General features: G+C 36.7%; 1 protein-coding gene across 2 annotated transcripts in view; it reads right to left on the bottom strand.

Annotated features, from left to right (window-relative positions):
* The window catches only part of LOC139122476 (synaptotagmin-15-like), a 95,073-nt gene that overhangs the window by 2,522 nt on the left and 72,137 nt on the right, over positions 1–20,414 (bottom strand). For both annotated transcript variants that reach the window (XM_070687873.1, XM_070687872.1), the window contains exons 4-7: positions 14,096–14,403; positions 8,078–8,248; positions 5,729–5,849; positions 4,849–5,031 (exon numbers count right to left, since the gene is read on the bottom strand). In XM_070687873.1, coding sequence (XP_070543974.1) covers positions 4,849–5,031; positions 5,729–5,849; positions 8,078–8,248; positions 14,096–14,403 — 783 coding nt within the window. The remainder of the gene's footprint in view (positions 1–4,848; positions 5,032–5,728; positions 5,850–8,077; positions 8,249–14,095; positions 14,404–20,414) is intronic.

Raw genomic sequence — 20,414 nt, 5'->3', positions numbered from 1 at the left:
TAATATTAGCTAATAATAAATATAACAAGGTATTTCTTTGTTTATATAAAGTAAAAGTATAATCTGCAAGTTGTTTATTAAAAGATAACTCTTGTTTTGTTAGTAGACAAATAAGCTGATATATAGTGTTCGTATGACTTAAATCTCGAAAAGGAACAGATAAGCACAAGTTGTTTATATGACGTTTTCTTTCTAAATCTAGCGGTAATCATCGATCGCTCTACGACCACACAATGGTAAATATCAAGAATGATCTAATCATCAGGTAAATTTCATCTTTTCTAACAATACACTGATACAATACACTGATACAATACACTGATACAATACACTGATACAATACACTGATACAATACACTGATACAATACACTGATACAATACACTGATACAATACACTGATACAATACACTGATACAATACACTGATACAATACACTGATACAATACACTGACACAATACACTGATACAATACACTGATACAATACACTGATACAATACACTGATACAATACACTGATACAATACACTGATACAATACACTGATACAATACACTGATACAATACACTGATACAATACACTGATACAATACACTGATACAATACACTGATACAATACACTGATACAATACACTGATTGTTAAGACAGAATGAACCTCGGGGACAGTAATTCGGACTCTCAAACTTTTACAATACGTTTTTGGTCTAGTACCTCATGTGAGGGCTGGTTTTGAAGCTCACGAAGTAAATAAAGGTTTGTCCGCCTTATTGTTACTAAATTCGAAAAACTGATGTTTTCCCATAGAGTTAACACAGGGGTGGCGGCCATGTTGAATTTCAAGAGTGGGTAAGTGTAAGTTGTTTCTCTGGTACCAAAATTTGCACGGTTACCTGCAGTTTTTATTCTTGATTTTGCAAGATAATGTTGAACAAAATTTTACTACTTGAGGAAACTTTTGGCAAAAGTTTACGTCTTTCGTTTTATAGGCGCGAACTGTGTTAATAGAATTACTTGATATAGTGATTTTGCAGGAATGCATGCAATAAAGAGTGATAATTCCCAAAATGTAAAAACTCTCTATTTCTGAAGACATTATTGTCATCAATGCCAATTACTGCGAATTTAACCCAGTTTTGTAGTTTATTTACATATAAGATTACAATGTCTTTTCTAGTTTTCTTGTTTTCGAAAACCTGTAGTAAATACTGAAAATTAATGTTAATCCCAAATTTTGTTACACATTTCAACCTTCAAATTTAAACACTGAAACGTCCCGCAAGCAACTCTATCGGTACGCTTAATGTAAAATATGTCACGAGGCAAAGCATGCTAAATTCAAGGCATGCTTTGAATCTGAAGGTAAACCATCTTGTTTATTTTTTAATCTTTTTGCATTGTGTTATAGCGCCTTGTAGTACTGTGGCATGTCATGGACGTTACCCAAACATAACAGAGTCACATCGCCATTCATCACCCCTGTTAATATTATAATTCTGGATAATATAATAATATCATCTGTCCCTTTTCGAATATTAAATTCAAAATCATTTCAAGAGAGGAAGCACAATTTCCTTCAAACATGTACGTTGGCTAAAACACTGGAGGAAAGGACATATTTTCTAATCTATTTAATAAAACAGAGCAGAAAGAGCTGTTATTTTTAATGTTTTCATTTTATGTTTCTTACCAAGATTTCGTCACGTGTTGTGCTTACCTAAAGATATCTACCTGTTGTTATACATCTACAACAAAATCATCAGTATAGTTCGAGTACGAGAGCGAAGTGCTCGCCACTGTACATCTTCGTTTAACTACGGACACAACATGCACGCTGAGGGAACACTGAAGGACATCAAATTTAAACTTCATGTATTCACCAGCAAACATCGCAGGAGACCTAAAGCTAATACCGGTTATTCTGAATATACACCACAGAAAATGGCAATAACAACTTGAAATCGAAAGGAAATACGTAGAGCTTGGCACAATACGTCACTAAGAGCTGTGGGTTGATCTGCATATGTGATTGTGCCCCTGTAACCGGTGAGTCCGTGTATTACATCTACACCATCGGCCTCCACCGAAAGTTTGCGTTCGGTCATATAGCTTCTCTTATTTTGTTACCACAAGCGTGCAGTATGTGTGTGCAGTAAGACCTAGATATCTTTGGGACTTTCTGTCTCTACTTATTGGGAGTTTTACATCGACAAGGAGTAGTACAATTCGTTGGTATTTCATGAGAAAAATACAAAATGAAAAATTTGCCTCTTATGGAGCCGAGAGCATTTTCCTAACTTTCATGCGATTCGGCAAGATGTTTCCTCAAGAAAATCTCTAAGATGTTTCCTTTTCATACCAAGCCGATCGCCAATCAATACCATGAACACTCTTTCATCTGGCTCCTATGAGAGGGCAGTTAAGTCTATTTCTGTCATATTTATGGTTTTTATTTCAGTTTCATTGTGCAAACAGACCTAACATCTGTGAATTCGATGCTAAACGCGCAGTGGGACTTTTTGAGCCCACTTAGTGCAGTTTTCGAGTCTTGCAGTTCCACTCTTATTTCTCATTGAGCATTTTCATATCAGGAAGTAATTTGGATTTCAACGATAGCAAGAACGCCATATACATCGATGTCAGGGCAATTCAAACGCCCTTCTTGAGACAACTACAATCATAGAAATTCTTGTCTGTGCTACAATGTAGTGGTTGTCTGGGGGCTTACTCTAACAGCTGTGCTATGTCACAGCAATCGATAGTACAGTGTATCGGCAAGTCAGAGTACTCTTATTATATCTTTAACGGCAGTAAATTAGTCTTTACATTGTAACCACTGGAGTATTATTATATATGTAATTGTGCTATTTGTAATGTATTTGGAACACTATTAAAATTTGAAGGGAAAGTGATTACTGTTCGCGACTGAAATCCTCCTACGACTAGAATTTCTCCCCTCGCACAAACTACATGTAGTTTCCAATCTCCCCGACAGGAAACCCATTTACCCTGTGCCCACGAAAAAAATTACCACCGCCATCTCTTTTGCTTTCCCAATTGGAATCCTCCTAAAACGATCAAATCACACTCCCTGCCTTTTCAACATGGGTTTTTTTCCTAAGTTGCGCACTGGGCAAAGAGAACAGAATTTCTCCACCCGCTGACAAAAAATGTCCGCCCGCTCGTTCTCCTCCCGCCGATGCGACAAAAATGTGTCTGCTCGCAAAGAAATCGCTTGGCAACACTTTTTCTCACAAAGAGATGCCATGTACCATCGACCTACAAGTAATAGTCACAGCATAGAATAATATACAACAGTGTTCCTCAGGTCAATTTTCAGTTACAGTTATTTCACTACGTAGAAAGGTTACCATTAAGCAATCTTCTACCAGGTGCCGATAAACCTCTGATCCTGAACCAAGTTAATCTGCTTTGCGTAACAAATATAGTATGTTCATCACCACTGGGCATCCATTACTACAGAACATATCATTTGCATGCACTTTCTTAATGTGAAACTGTCGGACTCGATGGCAACAGTTCGATAATTACCTGACAATTCCCTGAAAATTCCCTGAAAATTAATTGACATCCTCTGTTCACGATAGTTATGCCTATCTTAGGAAGTCATTATTTACGGCATGGGGGTCGGGTCTGGAGGGGTCACTCAAAAAACTGAAAGTTACAAGGGGAGTGCTCAAAATGTTGAGAGAGAAGGGGGTTACTCAATTTTTGGCGCTAAATAAATTGAAACACCTCTCAGATTGCACCATTGCACACAACAATTTCTCAAATTTTTCTACACAAGAGAGGCGGCACCCCCTTTGGCACGTCCCCCTCAGCCCCTTGCGCGTTCTCCCCTCTGTACTTTCAAATTCAGCCCTTTCAGATATCCTAGTGAAAACCCTGTTATGATACCCATCAAAATTAAACAATACTATATGGTTGGATACTGGCTATAGCGTGAGCTTTTATATCTATATTTTGTTGTGACTTTAAATTTCATTTTGTTGGTTTCACCTTTTTCAACCGCCGTGAGATAACTGATGATATTCAAGCAGGGTACACCAGGATTTGAAAGGTCTTTACTATTGCTGTAGTTTTGTAAATTTTGTAAATACATGTATTGATATTTAACTTTTCTTAGTGGGGGAGAGTCAGTGAAAATTTCTGTGTCAGAGAGCGGGCTTACTGAAATTCATCATTGTTGGCATGGGGGTTTACTCGAAATTTCAGAATTTCCGATGAAATTCCTCAGACCCCCAAGCCGTAATTAATCACGGCTCCCTTATGTAAATTACAATTTATCTATTTTAATCAGATTACCCTTTTGAAATAAAGTATAATAATAATAATAATAATAATAAACAAAAGAATTTCCGCATAAACCGTCTTCGAGCTGTGTCAGAATACGAGGTTCCATCTCAATTAAACACAATTATGCAAAAATGCTTACGTTTGATACATTTACATTTGTCGAAAACGTCAACTTAAATTGATCCTATCCCATCCTGCGACACTCAGATTAATGAAACATCACATCAAATGGAAAATGACCCTCTTTCTTTGCTAAAATTACACAAACAACAATTTCTTAAATACTGCTCCTTTACAATTATCTAGAAATTTACACAGACCTTTTTGGATACAATCTCCTGAAAAGTATTGTTAGCACCAATCAGATGAAGCCTACTGTAGTAGTGTCACTATAATTAAAATGAAACAATTGACGACATTGGCTATAACAATCACTGACTAATGCACTTATTTTAAGTTCAATATTTGATTATTCATTCGGGCATGTGATCTCTTTTATATGCGTGCGTCGAATCACATGACATAAATCTTCTCACCTTTGACCCCAGGAGCGTGTCTCATAATGGCAATGCTGAGACTCGTAGTGTCCAGTTGGTCTGATGGAACTTTTAAGTAAAAGAATTCATTGAACACAGGATCTGTGCATCTCTTTATCACCGACGATTTCTTCGTTTTCATAACCTTATTGACGTGTAGGAGGCTGATCTTGACATAGGTGTCTGGAAAATATGATAGCCGAGTCACTCAGAAGTAATGAGGAGAAAAATGAGTTGATAGTAGAAGCAGTAACACAGCTGTTTCTGGCGACCATCATTCACAATTCAAAGGAACTTATAAATGTTAGGAATATTTGACGCTACTGTAATTGTGCAATTCAGAGAACGTAAGGAGTTGCAACGCTTTTACCGGGATACTTAGAATTTGGGGTAACTATGTTATGTCAGACAGGTGCATACAACGTGACGTAGATGACTATTCTCAAAACCTAACGTAGAATAGCTTTTCAAATTGATGACAATAAATTTGTACAGCATTTTAAAAATTCCTTCGATTGAAGTAAGGAAAACACATTTTTTATCACAGTGTGTCTTTTAAATAGGTTAAAGAAATAACACCTTGAGATTTTGCTGTAAAGAATGTTGAGAATCACTGGTAGTTAGTGAGTGAAACGCAGACAATTTTTTTCCCCGTCTTTGTGTTCGTGACAATATAAACATGGAAGATAGAGCGTCAGCAATAATCTTGGGTTCTTTCTGTTCCTGTCTCTCTGTTATCCTTTCTCTTAACATATCTGTCCGTCTGTCTCTATTCTTTGTCGCTTTGTCTCTTTGATTGACTGTTTCTCGTAACCTCTCTGTCTTCCCCTCCCCCCCCTCTCTCTCTCTCTCTCTCTCTCTCTCTCTCTCTGTTACTCACCAATGGTTGTGTAGCCCTCTGGCTTTGGCAATCCCTTTGCCCCCAGTATTTTGACTGACAGCCTTTCAATGTCGCCGTTATAACCCAGAGAAAATTCGATGTCACCTTTCTCCGATGCTGTCTGAAACAAAGCCGTAAATCGCAATTTGTGATTCACTAAAACATAAGTTATGACACTCATCAACTTATATTACAATCCTTTGGTGAAGGAAGTCCGAGTTATCATTCTCATGCATTTTCCCCTCGAAGCTAGCGATTTGATTTGCATGTAATATACATAATGTGTGGAGATTTGATTTGCATGTAATATACATGATGTGTGGATAATAAATTGCCAAATAAAGTAATATTGCCTGTTACCATATTTCTTTATACTTACAATATCAAACGCTTGGCTTATAGGTTTTCTGACAAATGGGCCAAGTACATGGACCATTCCTCAAATGTTTTCATTTGTGGACGATTACAATTAAGTCGTCTCAAATAGGGTGAAAAAAAACACAGTGAATTTATATTCCGTTGTTAATGTTCTCGACTTTTTTCCAAATTTCATTTGTAAATGTTTCGCTTACAATGTTTGTGACAAATTGAATGTGCATGCAGTAAATTAGTGATCAAAATTGTTCCTCCTTGATATGTTTAGGACAAACATTATGTGTTTCCCAAATTTTGTGGACAATTATCGTTAAGTCAAGTCATACAGATTGTAAAAAACACATGGATGTATATTCGTTTGCTAGTGTACGCGAAATATTTCTAAATTTCAAGTGTAATTTTTCAAATAATATTTAAAGTAGGGGGCAAGTCCACACATTGAAACTTTTTTAATGATGTGAAGCACTCATTTTATGTTAAATGTTTTGTTTTTTTTGTGTCTCGCAATGTTATGGGATATATATGAATTGATGAATGTATGTACAGTATATTAGTGATCAAAAGGCTTCTGTTGTTTCTTGTCATATAGGATAAATTATTGTGTTTCCATAAATGGTTAGTGCAATAGCTTGCCATTGTTGTCTCTAAAATCCAGAAAGTTTAATTGACACTGTTAGTCACGTGAACTCTCCATTGTCATGCAAAGTAGTCACCGTCAAAGTTTACGTCACTTTCAAGAATTTCTCTGCAAATATTCTCTTCATAATAGATGACTGGCATGCAATCATCATATTCTTCTACAACCAGTCGTCTACAAAAATTTGTAATTTGGTTAGTTATATTCCACTTCGATCTTGACCTTCGATGTTGTATTTTTTCCTATTTACTTCCTTTTTCAAATCGATATCACTCACTAGCGTGAAATATTCTCAGTCTACGTTTATTGATCGATTCTTTATATTTTTAAGCGCCATATCCTGCTTGTCTTACACCTGTTCCAACATGCTCCATTTTCCAAAAACCATCTCCCAATAATCTTTCCGATGACTCTCAGCGATAGATTTAAAGTAAAATACCTCAAAAACAAATCTTATTTTCCATCCATGAAAAAATTTGGACGAAAGTAATCAATAGCTTCCGATGACCTAGAACATTTACTGAATAATATTCCAAGCCACTCAGTGTATTCCATTTAAATGGTAAGAATGGTATTGAATGACCAGGATGTGCGCACATAATAAAGATCGTGTAACGGAAATCAATCGCTGACTGCGCATGCGTTGTCACCCAAATGAAACAACGTTCTGTACTGAACAGTCTGTGAGCTGTTTTAAAATGAAATAATAAGTAGTGAAGATTTTATCAAGATAAAATGCTAGCTTTGTCAGTGATGACACAGGATTGGTCAAATAAGAAAATAATTGTGCGCTCACTTAGAATATCTCGCTTTGCACAACCATTTTCAAACCATCAATGCATATAAATGTAGTTAAATCTATTAATTGAGGATGGTGAGTCTACATAAAATACATCTTTATTTCATTGAACAGATTCTTATCTGTTCGCCTATTTAACGACAGTGCCTTTTAAAGTTTTGATTCAAGACTTTATAGTCTTAAATAGCGACACATAATTCTTCCATTTTTCCGATTGTGTTATTGTGACTCATGTACTTTGACAAAATTTGCAAGACTAAGCATAATAGTACTGGCAAGGTGCAGTGGCTTGGAAGGTGATATCTGATTGGTAGATTATCATTATTTACAGCAACTTAAGGAGTCTGAAACTACGACTAATCTCTATCTGATTGGCTGTTTCGAAATAATTCAATGACGTAAAATGAGTTTCTGTCAACAGTTGGCTTAAAGCATCCGAGACCCTGCACATGTAACAATCTCGCAATGTACTTGGATACCAGACCATGTTTTCGATTTACACATAAATTGAGGAAAACGAGGAAAATTGTCATCTCACCTCTGTGACATCCTTTTCGAGATCACGCCACATGACGACCTTCTCATTACCATCGAAATCTACATCTCTGAGAGGAAGTAGAACATGACCTATGACCTTGTGCTTCTTTGATCTGTCGACGTCACACACAGTAAGTCTAAGGGTCCTTTGTAGGAGAGCTTTGTAAGTGACCTGTGAAAATAAAAGCAATAATAATCATATTTGTTCTCGTATTGAAGGAAGACTTCAATCAAATCATTTCCTGAGCCGGCAATCTCAGTGGGATTTTGAAAATGCAAAAGAGTTTTGTATTATATCAGGGGGGTACCTGTTTTACCATTAACTTTCATTTCTGACCGCCGTCCATTTAAGTCACCTTAGTGGGTTTCCATTTTATACACGTTCCTTTGTAGTTTCGGTAAGATATCACTGCAACACAATGTTTACTGGCATTTTCGGTGCAACTGCAATATCTAGACTTCATTAACTGTAGGTGTGGTACGTAGCCAATGTCAACCGAATGGAATTGGAAAGTTATTGTTGCATAATATTTATAATTTAGACATTTTTATGTGAAAATTAGGGTTCATGTAAATTTAAGAGCTTATATTCATTTGCAAAAACACCTTCGATATTTTTCATAAATTAGTTTGCAATTGATTATTCCTGTCAAATCATTTTGACGGCAAAAAGAAAATGAAGTCACACCTGACAGATTTCAAAATAAAACAGCAATTTCGAAAAGTAATGGAGTCTACCATGGTATAAATTTATTCTAATGCAAACAAATTGCGTCTCAATAATTGAATACCGCAGTCTATTTAATTCAGAAATTCGCTGGGTCGACATGTGATAATTTATGGTAATTTGCAGTAAGCTTAATGTTTGCGTAGATGGAAAGGTCAAGGATCAAAACAGTAAGATATATGTCAAAATCAAGTATGGTTCAAAGGTCACGCATCTTATTACAACGATGCCTAGGTACTTTATCAAATATCACTATGCAAAAGTTTTGTGAAAATCCCCATGCGAGGTACTTTGTCATCACAAATAATCATGGGAATAAAACTGACACATAACCCCTGTATATGACGTAGTGTAGGACCCTGCAAGTCTTTCGCTGATAGTCACTGATATTGGTTCCCTGAAGTCAAGATGTATATTGGAATCGACTATTTTAACAACAATTTGCCCAATCCGAAGCCATGAACGTTTTTAATACACCTATTCTTGCCTTTGACTCATATAATTGACAATTAGTAGCCAAGTTCAAGTTGATGGATAATAATCTAATGAGTGAGATGTTTAAAAACAACGTCTTCGATCGATACTCTCTGTGGAAATTATGTCTTTCATAATATTGCTAAGTGGAGAAAATTCTAATGTAAAACAGAAATATACATGAGTTATTAAATGTGTGAAACACATCGCATTTCTAATGACTTCAATATTTTCGTAGAAATGTCTTTAAAATGTCGTTCAAGCGATGTTTATGGTGTGGGGCTAGTAGATGTTGTTCATAACATTTTCTTCTTTTCGAATAACAGGTGTTAGTATTTCACAGAGTTAGCAGTTGACAAGGTCGATGTCAAAGCAAATTGTTAAAATAAATATGATTTATCGTAATTTGGACTACCAGAATGGTTAAACTACGTCTTATTTTGAATCGCTACAGATATTGCCAGATATAGATATTGCTGAGCGAAAATGGTTGGGTATTGTAGTCTCAGCAACTAGTCTGCCGTTTAAAGGTGTTGTAACCTATAAAGCATATGTTAGCTTTTGCTCTCAAATATAATTGCTATACTTTTGGATTTTCTCTGAAATTACCAAAGCTTTGTTGTCGTAGTAACAACGGAAAGTTAGGGGATTTTTGAGAGATTAGGAGTACAACCTGCTATCGTGCTCAGATGCATGGCCATTTGAAATGTTGTCATGTCTTGGATATTCACATTTTTTTCAATGGAAGACGAAATTCTCAGAAAGGAGGATGTGTCTTGCATTAGTTTTGCATCATAGAAATTACGATGACATTCCCGTGATAAAGCGATCATCATCATGATCAGCCAACTATTTTTTACTGAAGCAATAATTTAATGAGAGTTTGTGTATGCGATAAGTTGAATACAAAGTTAATGTTATCTTTGTTTATCGGCTGTCTGTGTAGTTGTAAATACACACACGTCAACTGTGGCTGGTTGAATTTGCAACTTGGATTAACAAGTGTCTCGAGGTTACCCTTAGCTTATTTCCGCCTAACCTTAAAAACCAGGGCAGTGTAATTGGTATATGACATTTGTCCCCAGGAGTATAATTGACGCAGTACGTGCAATCTTAACGCCTTGACGAAACAGAGCTATAGTAGAGTGTACATCAGACGGGCAATACTTACATCAGACGGGAAATACTTACATCAGACGGGCAATACTTACATCAGACTGGCAATACTTACAAATTTTCACCAAGGAACATGAAGTAATACTAGACAATTATGAGGATTATAATAATGTAAGTTTCATAAACATGTCCATTGGGTGCATGGGGACCCTATATTCCGACTAGACTATAAGTTCTAGCTGATAGCGCATATGAGTATTATTGTGAATGCGTCCTCAGGAACATTGAATAGGATATCTACGCGTTTTCCAATCCGACAGCAGATGAATACCTTTCGAGTAACTCCTGTAAGCTAAAGATAAACTCCATTTCCTTTTATGTGTCTCCACATGGCGTCCATCGTGAAGTGTAGCATTACAAACTGCGAGGCATTTTATTTGCTCAATTTCCTCATCCGAGGTTAGAAACCATTTGTCGGGGAAACAATTTTAGTTTAGCCTAAATATTGTACAAAAAAGGCATTTGGTGTATGAATGTACTGTATTTTTGGTCTCTATGTCTTCATCAGACGTACAACTAATTTTGTGAAAAAGTCCATGGACGTGGATGTGGATTGAATTTGGTGTGAGTATCTACAAACATTTCAGTCGACGTAATAAGGACACTTTTTTGATGGATATGAAAAATGTACCACGCCAACATGCCCTACAAAATAGTTGACTGGTCCGTTAAAAGGTAAATCATTATTGAGAGTGAGGCAATATTCAACTCAGCTACTTTATGGCTGGTATGATAACATCGTCAATACATAAGTTGGCAATCCCTGATGTCTGAGCTGTTCCCAAGTCAGTGTGAATAAAGGTATTTTACCTTCTGTTCCAAGAAAAACATGACGTCAACAATCCACTGCGTTAATCGACAGGGACTGAAGTATGCCTGCATAAATTACATCTGCAGCATTAAAGAAAACCCTATTCTCTCCTTTATAATTATCTGCAGATCTCGATTGCCGCGATTACGGAACCTGTGGATCCACGTGATGGAACGACGCATAATTTAGTCATTTTTGAATGTTTTTATTATTCAAGAGCGCGCCTCATGCAGACGAATAGAAAGTAGTTATAAACTCTTCAGTGCCTAGTGCCTTTTGGACTTGACTTGGAAGACCAGAGACAGCATGCAAGAACAGTGAACCAGTATACTGGGGGACTAAACTGTTGAATGGGTATTGGGCCCTAAAGGTCATCCAACTGCCCAACAAAATAAGATTACTACTCCAAAGACGTTATCGGCTTTCTCGAATTAAAGATACGGTTATCGTACAACAAAAGATAAATAACACTTATTTTTCATTTGTATATTATTTTCATATATGCGAAGCAACATCCGCACAAGGTTGTGTGTAAAATATCCTCACACAGTGTGTTATCTACAAGTAAGGAATATTACAGTTTTCGTAACGGTTTTAGTTAATATGCCAAATAATATATTTGAATCACATTTCTTACATGTTTAAACCATCATTTTTAGACATGTTTCTGCCGTAGATACTTCTGTGGCACTCTAACTCTGGTCTTTCATATCCTCACTGTGCGTGTGATCCAAACCAATGTATTGTAACAGACACATACAAAGACGGCCGTTGGATTATGTAAGTGTAGAAATCATCTCCGACAGCAGCGACTTGTAACTCGTAACTTCGTTGTTACCTGCCCTAGTATTTTTATTGTGTAAAATATACTTCTTTATTCAAGATGATGTCGAAATACTCAGTGTTCATCTGCTAAGGACGTCCCGTATATATGTGCAGCGTCCGATATCTTTGTTGTCTACATTGTGTTGGCGACATCAACACATTATATTCGTGCACACTTTTAGGGTGAAATTTAAGAAAATTTGTATGTTTTATAAGATGAAAACATTATCAAAAGTCACAATAATGTTTCCCCTTTAATAATCGTTAATATAGTGAAGAATTATACAATATGTACACGAAAATAGATGCACACAGCTACTTCTGGGACTATACGTATGCAAAGTGTAAATTAAGGTAAAGCGCGCCTTGCGGACAAATATTCGGACTCTCAAACTTTTATAATAATTGTTCAGTCTACCCCTTGTAGAGGCTCATTTTGAAGCTCGTGAAGTAAACAAAGTTTACACCGGTTTATTTTTGGAAAGTCGAAAATATGATTTCTTTTCCATGGAGTTAACTTAGGGATTGCGGTCGTTTTGGATTTCAAGTGTCGGTAAATGTTAGGTAATTTGTTTGCTCAGTACCAACACTTGCACGGTGACACCTGTTTTTAATTCTCGATTTTGAAAGAGAATTGTTGAAGATTTTGCTTGAGGAAAGTTCAGGCAAAAGTTCAAAAGTTTAAGTCCTTCATTTTCGAGGTGCCAACTGCCTTAATTAGTTTAGAGAGGTGTCTCCTTTGTCAAAGATAAACGCATGGGATTGTCACATTTTGTTAACAGCCAATCATTTCGTCTTGTTTGTTTATGCCTAAGTACTGGTAATGAAACACCGTGGAAGTTGATACACCTGTGTCGTTAAGATCACCTTGTACATGTATCCTTTGGCTGTATAGCAACTGCAAAATGTGTTTAACCAATCAATTAACGGTAGGGAGATGTTACAAGTAAGAGTTTTCCTTCAAGATATGGCAATACGGAAAGACCTTCTCGTTCACCTTGTCTGTTTGCAAACTTCATTGCAGTATGTCCGGGATAAATCAAGCCATGCCATTTGCACCTGAACACGTCAAGTGATACAGTGTCAGGCTCAGGTCTGATTGATCGTAAACTTCTTCCAGTTTCTGTTATCTCAGTATTTATTCCCACTTACAACCAACCTAGCATTTTAGCAGGGCATACAGGGAAGATTTCATTTTAAAAGGTCATATTATTAGGCATTGTTTATTACTGAGCTGTTTATCATGTGATATGTTCACAATCTTTACATGTAAATCAGGGTATTGCTGGTGCTAACAGTTATTGCGTATGAACCATAAAGGATCGTTTTCAAAGAGAGGCTACTGATTTTGGTGATCACTTTATAAGAGTTCGTCGAAACGATCACCTTGTGATTCGCAGTGAAAGATTTATGAGAACACAGTCGTATTAATTATTGAAGAATAGTACCATCTGATATTGCAGGATAGTCGCCATTTCCTTTCAACACTGAATGTAAGATACACGCATGTAGGCACGCCGGGTACATTTTATTTCTTATCACGTGAGAAATTGTCTAGCGGAATTAAAGAAAAACTGGAGATTCGAATAAATTAGTCATCAAGAGGATACGTGATTTCAAGAAAACCTTTTAGTTTCAGGTTTGTGCTTTTCAGGTGAATATTTCTGAATTCCAATGTACAGATGTGCCTCTTCCTCACCTACAGGAGAACACTTTCACTCTAGGTTTTGTTCACATCTCATCGAACGCTCTTGAAATTGCTCAAAGGAAGACACGATGAAGGGATATTTATGCATTACACAGGAAAGCATTTCACATATCGCGTATTGAAGATGATGATCTTGTCAGTGTAGACTCGATTGTAATAATTTAATTTCTACTAAATATTTATATTATTTTGACAAGGTAAGTAATATGAATTTATGTAGTATTGCGCAGTCATTCAAATAAGTTCAAAACAGACATATCAATATCTTTTTGTCAAAGTTCAAATCATTTTGACTAACCTGAAAAACAAAACTCTCATCAAACTTTGGATTTGTTGTCTTCCTTCGTAATTTAGACTGAAGGTGGCGTCTTTCATCAGGTAGAAGAAATATCTTAACTAAGGGATCACATTGGTTTACACTTCCAAGGACACGACTTGGCAAGTTCTTAGCTTTCATCAGTGAGACTACAAGACGTTCAGCTTCGTGTTCGTACTCCACAGCGAACCAAATACGACCAGAATGGTCTTCCGGAAAGTAGTTGTCCTCAGCCTCATCGTCTTGTATTTTGTATAGCTGCGGATTGATCTCACCGAGGACGTAGGCACCTGGAAATAAATTAGTTATCAAGTGAGATGTGGAAAACATCTTAAACTTAAGGCACATTGGGGGAACTGTGCTTAAGGTTTACAATGTTTGAGATTCATATTACTAGCAAAATGTCCAAGACTGAACCTGTTACAGCACTGGAGTTCCTTCGGAGAAGAATGATGTGCTCATTGCATTTGTCTTATGTAGAATACCTGCAATGGTTAATTTTATAAACGAATGAAATTGTCCCCCGAAATCCATTATGCAAAGTCAGCAATCAGTTTCCTTTGTCTGAGATGTAACAGAAAATTTCGGCACAAATTTTATATTTACAGTATTTTGTAATTACCTGAAGTTATCTTCAAAAACATATCTTTATCTAGAACAAGGCTTTCTGTCGTGCGACAGCGCTCTAAGAGTTCACGACAGAGAAAGTAATTGTAAACACGCTGTTTGTACCATATGTTATGCCATGACTTGTAATCTCGAAAATACATGAATGAGTGTTGCTATTAAGACGTGGAAAATGAGTCACATACTTGTGTGAGGCAAAGAATGAAATTGAAAAGCACTGAAAGGCCATGCAAAGCGATATTAACAATGGTACGGAGTGCGCCAACAGCAATCCCCATGATTAGTAGAGTTTTGTCACAATGAGTGAAAAGGAATACTGAAATATGAATGTGATGATTGCTTCATGACCTTTGAAGATGACATTAAAGTTGAAATGTCTCTAGGCATACCAAATGGGCACTGAAGATCACACTATTTATCAATACTGACGATGGTGCACATGCAAAGAATTTCTTCGAATTGTCCAAGGAAAAGTAAAAATATCTGTGACAGATAAACACTGTTTTAATTGCCGTTGTATGACAATTCAATAGAAACATGTCTAATCCAGCTTTTATTTATTCTTTCAGTGTAATGATAAAGAAATGACGTAGGAACGATTTTCCCAAATGTAAAATTTTCAAGAACTCCATTTTTTTAGCCTAAATTCGCATTGACACTACTCTGTTGTGCATACATCTGCGTCATTCATTAATTTAGACATAATTGAACCATTTGCCTATCGTGTATACCTCGAAATAAAAGCAAAATAAACGTTGTCCATATATATATATATATATATATATATATATATATATATATATATATATATATATATATATATATATATATATATATATATATGTATGTATATATAAGTGTGCCTTGAATAACCTTTCAGTTTCTGTCACGTCACAAGTAAGTGCCATATTGACTGAGGTTTTACCAATGGTCATTAACTCCACATGTACAGACAGACGTGCAATACACAATGCTACATCACGGTACTGTGCCAGTGGAGATCTTAACCTGATAACAGCGAAACGCACGTCCACTAGAGGTTTTATCACTGTTTAAATATTTAAAGTTCCCTCCTAGTTCACAATGAATTATGAATTTATGGCCAAAATCCTAGAATCCAGGGCTGGAACGCTTCCAAGTCAGGCATACTGACATTGATTACGTGTTTCTCCTCGGTAAACACGAAAGTGTAATTTATAGTCAGCTAATCTGTCGGTCTCATACTGGTAAATTTTAATCATCAAGATACATTCTACCCATACATAGGTGCACTCTAATTTACATAGTTTGATATTTAAAGTGTTTGCAGTCACTGGCTTTACGATGGACAGTTCATATTCACTGCAATTCTTCCTTTGTACCATTAGCGTGTAAAATATGGGTGCTTAAATTTTATCTACTGCATTTGTGCTGCAGAAGTCTTAAATTTCACCATTCAAAATGGCGTCTCTCTGTATGCAGAATCGATCACTTCTTTGCGTATGTTACCATAGGGACCTGAAAAATACGACGGTTTTAGGATGTAAACATATTACGTGTGACGTCAACAAGGATCGAAAAGTGACAACTCCTGGATAGGTTATGAATCCAAACCACAAAACTAAAAGATACTTAGCAGACATAACCATGTAGTTTGGTTGCTTAAGCTTATTTCATTTCTCTCAAGACATAGCAACCCTCTTTCTTATTAAGACTCAATCACTATAATTTCGAGAAGCCCCTAGATTGTAAATCGATGAGATTCTTGGCGTCGTGCAATCACACTAGGTCAGTCTCCATTTTCTTTATCTGATACACAGCACAAAAACACAATTGACACGCGAGGCCTCCTCAAGAAATCAGATCCTATCGATTCATCCAGCTGGCCCTGTACAAGCATAAGTTCTAATTATTTGAAAAGCCACTGATGAGCCTCTAATGACTGGGTTGCCTCTCTTTACGTCGCTCATGGACAGGGATAGCGCACATTAAATTTGATTGCAAGGCATGGGCACGCAACCAGAATTATCAATGATCAAGCATTTCAAATGGGCAACACAGGACAGTCATAAAGATTCCTTTTAACGTCATTGACTTGGAAATATTAGTAATTGTGAAACTGAAAATGAAAAAATACAAAATTGCCGTGATATTGACGCGCGAAAGAATCATGACTCATATTTTCCTGCAAATAAAGTCAAAAGGTAATAATAAACAGAAACTCCTTGGGGCAGGACGTGCGGTGAAAATCAAAGGTGTGTATTCGCATTTGAGAGTCGATTAATGTGTTTATGTCTCTGACTTTAGGATTGGCAACGGGGAATGAAAGCTTAAATGTAGCAAGGCAGCATGTTACTTTGGTTAAAAGTTGAAGAAAAAATTCTAGGAGCTCGACACAATGATTAATTAGAATACCACCCACGTCTTCCTTTGATAAAATGGGCAGTAAATCGATCTAAGCAAAGCCGTAGTTAAACCAGTGACTATTTTACATCAGCGTTCGTTCAAGCACAGTACAACGGTCTGGCTTAAAGGGGCAGGTTTTTTCATCAGCTGTATCTCTGAGCCAATTGATAAAATGTGTACAATTTTCAAAGGAGAACAAAGGACTAAATCACAGAAACGGTCAATGTCAACAACTACTGATGCGAGAACAAGGGATTGAAGACTACCGCTTTAAGTCTCAAAGTAGTGGATGGTTCAATGTCTGATGGTTTGTTGATAAAATGCTGTAAATTCGCAATGTTATACAACTTGTGGCTTCTGGTAGTAAACACAACAAGCTTATCAACGGCAAAAACACTTGATATTGATCAGATAATCAATATAACAATGTAATGTGGAGCTGGACAATTTAAAATGTCAAAAAAATGATTTTCTTTCAAATTAGATCAATATGAAAGAGACATCCCATCTCATAGACGACAGCACTTTGTTTCAAAGTTTGAAAGGGCAAATACTGATGACGTGCTCCGTAAAAACGAATAGCCTGCTGGAGGGCATAAAACACCACGTTTAATCATAAAAATTACACACCTTAGAGATTAGAAAGGATGGTTTTCAAAAGTACAATTTCCGACGAAGCTACAAGTTATACTATGGAAATTCTATCAGGAATTACGGTCACTCTACCCCACAAGAATGAAGAACTTTCAAAAATGTCAAAAGTTTTAAAAAATACATGTACAAATATACCACTATTATAATCCATGGGTTCCCAGGTATTTTGAGAAGGAACGAAGTCAAAATGTCACCTGTTTATTCGATGCTCCTACATAGCAAGCAAAACTAATCTCCCCGAAACAGGGAGCTTTCAAATATTTCAATGGGCTTTGTTCAACAAAAGGAAATTAAGTTAATTTCAGGTGAAATAATCTATTTGAGAACCCTAAAACGTTTTCCGAGTACTCAGGAAAATTTCTATAATTATTTAAACAGAGTGGCTTATTTTCTAAAGTGAGGAAACGAGAACCGGTCTTTCATAGACATTAGCTACTTTAAAGTGTTGACAGATTTCCGTGGAGACTTGCTTACATCTTGATGAAGGGATACAATCTTGCTCAAAAACAAGGAGCTTACTTCCATTTTACCCAGACTACAATGTTTCCATAAAGCTGATGTCTTCAACAACTTCCGCACTGTGTCTGTGCAATAATGTGATGTAGATCTCGCTCAATTTTTGCTCTCAATGCCGACTACCGTGGGATGCATTTATCAAGAACTTGCCGTGACAATTAATTGTGATATGTATGTATTTATTGAGAATGGATTACAAGGTTGACATTTCAATTTCTCCGACACGTTATGCTAAAGCAAATAATCCTCACCTTCAAAGTGTACATGATCCCCAGAAACAGACTGTTTACATTCTATATCTCAATGCAAACAAATTATGCAGCGACATGAATCAAGCTTTACCGACAAGTAACACTAGATTGATGGATTAAAGTTAATTCCAGCAGCGTCTGCAGATAATCGACGGAATCCAGGTTGAAGGAAACACAGAATACCAACAGACGCGGCCATAAAATGTCATCTTAACTTCAAGTGGACCGTGAAAATACAGATCATGGTGCATACTACAGAACCGTCAGAATCAGAAAACTTAAAAAAGACATTGTTGAAGAACTACACAGCAACTTGCAACCATTTACCAGATGAAACTTGACAAGACTGGAAACAATTCCATGTTCAATCACTACTCGCAAGTACAAAGAGTTACGTAAGAAACGGGCATGAAAAGGCAATCAGAAATCAGCATATTTTATGGAAAACATTATTTTCAAATAAAGCGAGAGGTGATTGAAAGCTCAAAGAGGTTATAAACTACCATCTCGCCTTAATAATCGGATTTGTGAACGGTTTCTTTCTTGTATATTGTATGTGTTTCAATAATCCAGAAATGCAGCCAAATAATTGACTCTTCCTGTGTTCTTAAAGAGGCACTCCCACTTGGTAACATTTTTAAAACACATCTTTTTAATGCCAACGGTCGATATTTGACATGGCGACTGCGCGCGGATCGCGAGATATCGATAAAAACATGTCCTCAATTCCGGTGGCCCACCTGAATTCAGCTTCCGAACATAGAACGTTCGGCACTGGGGCCATTGTCAACTAAGCTATGGAGAACGAGTCTACGCTGACGCTGCTGTACGCCACAGCAGTACCACTCGCGGTCATGCCCCGTGGGAGAAAGCTGAGTCCTACTGACTCGGCAAAAAAACCCGAAAAACAAAGTTTGCTAATTCCACCAGAATTCGCATAGGGGACTAGCACAGATAGGTGCGGTTGATACATAGTATGCATAGTAGCCGCCGCGTGGTATGCGCGCATACCACGCGGCGGCCGCTATGTATCGAACCACGCGTAACTGTGTGGCAGACGACAAAATGTAGTCATCAGAGGCAACTAATATTTTACACGTAAAAACTGATATCTTTGTGGTATTGTTTAAAAAATTTAATACAACTGATTGAGAATAATGAAAACAACAAAAACTAAGGAGAAGTTTTAAAAAAGAATTACCAGAGGCATTGATAATGATGTATATAAAGTCATCGCAGTAGGAGGTAAATTAATTGCGTCATTCGAACGTTTTAGGACTCCTTAGAATATCGTCAATCAGCACAACAACACACTTTCGGGGGATTTCGGGTCATAATCACAAACGATCGTAAAACTTCGGGATGTGAAAAATACGCTCGGGAAATGACATGTTTTTATCGATATCTCGCGATCCGCGCGCAGTCGCCACGTCAAATATGTTGTAAAATGTGTTGTAAAAATGTTACCAAATGGGAGTGCCTCTTTAATCTCATTCGCAGGGTAATTAAATCAATAAGACAAGGTAACTATTAACAACTTTGTAATATGACTGTAGTAGTGCGGACGGGCCGGGAGACTAAATTCATTTCATAACTGTCGTGTAAATATAGACAGCAAAAACTCCTGTTATTTGCTCTGCAATGTCTAGAAATAGATCAGTAGGCAGTCTTGTACAGCATATCTGTCAATCATATGTTGTCAACAGTACAGGTTAGATCCAATAAGAGCAGCAACTTATTCTAGACTATAGTTTAGGTATCAAGACATGGCAATTCCAAACTCACACTCCATTACTTTCGCAGTTAATCATACAAAGTCATTTACACTGAATCTCTTTTTTCTCATGAATTTGACTATCATTCTTGAT

This window comes from Ptychodera flava, chromosome 22 (assembly GCF_041260155.1).
Source record: "Ptychodera flava strain L36383 chromosome 22, AS_Pfla_20210202, whole genome shotgun sequence".
In the NCBI taxonomy this organism is placed as follows: Eukaryota; Metazoa; Hemichordata; class Enteropneusta; family Ptychoderidae; genus Ptychodera; species Ptychodera flava.
Note: the sequence above shows the minus strand (reverse complement) of the source record. Positions and strands in the feature narration are given on the sequence as shown.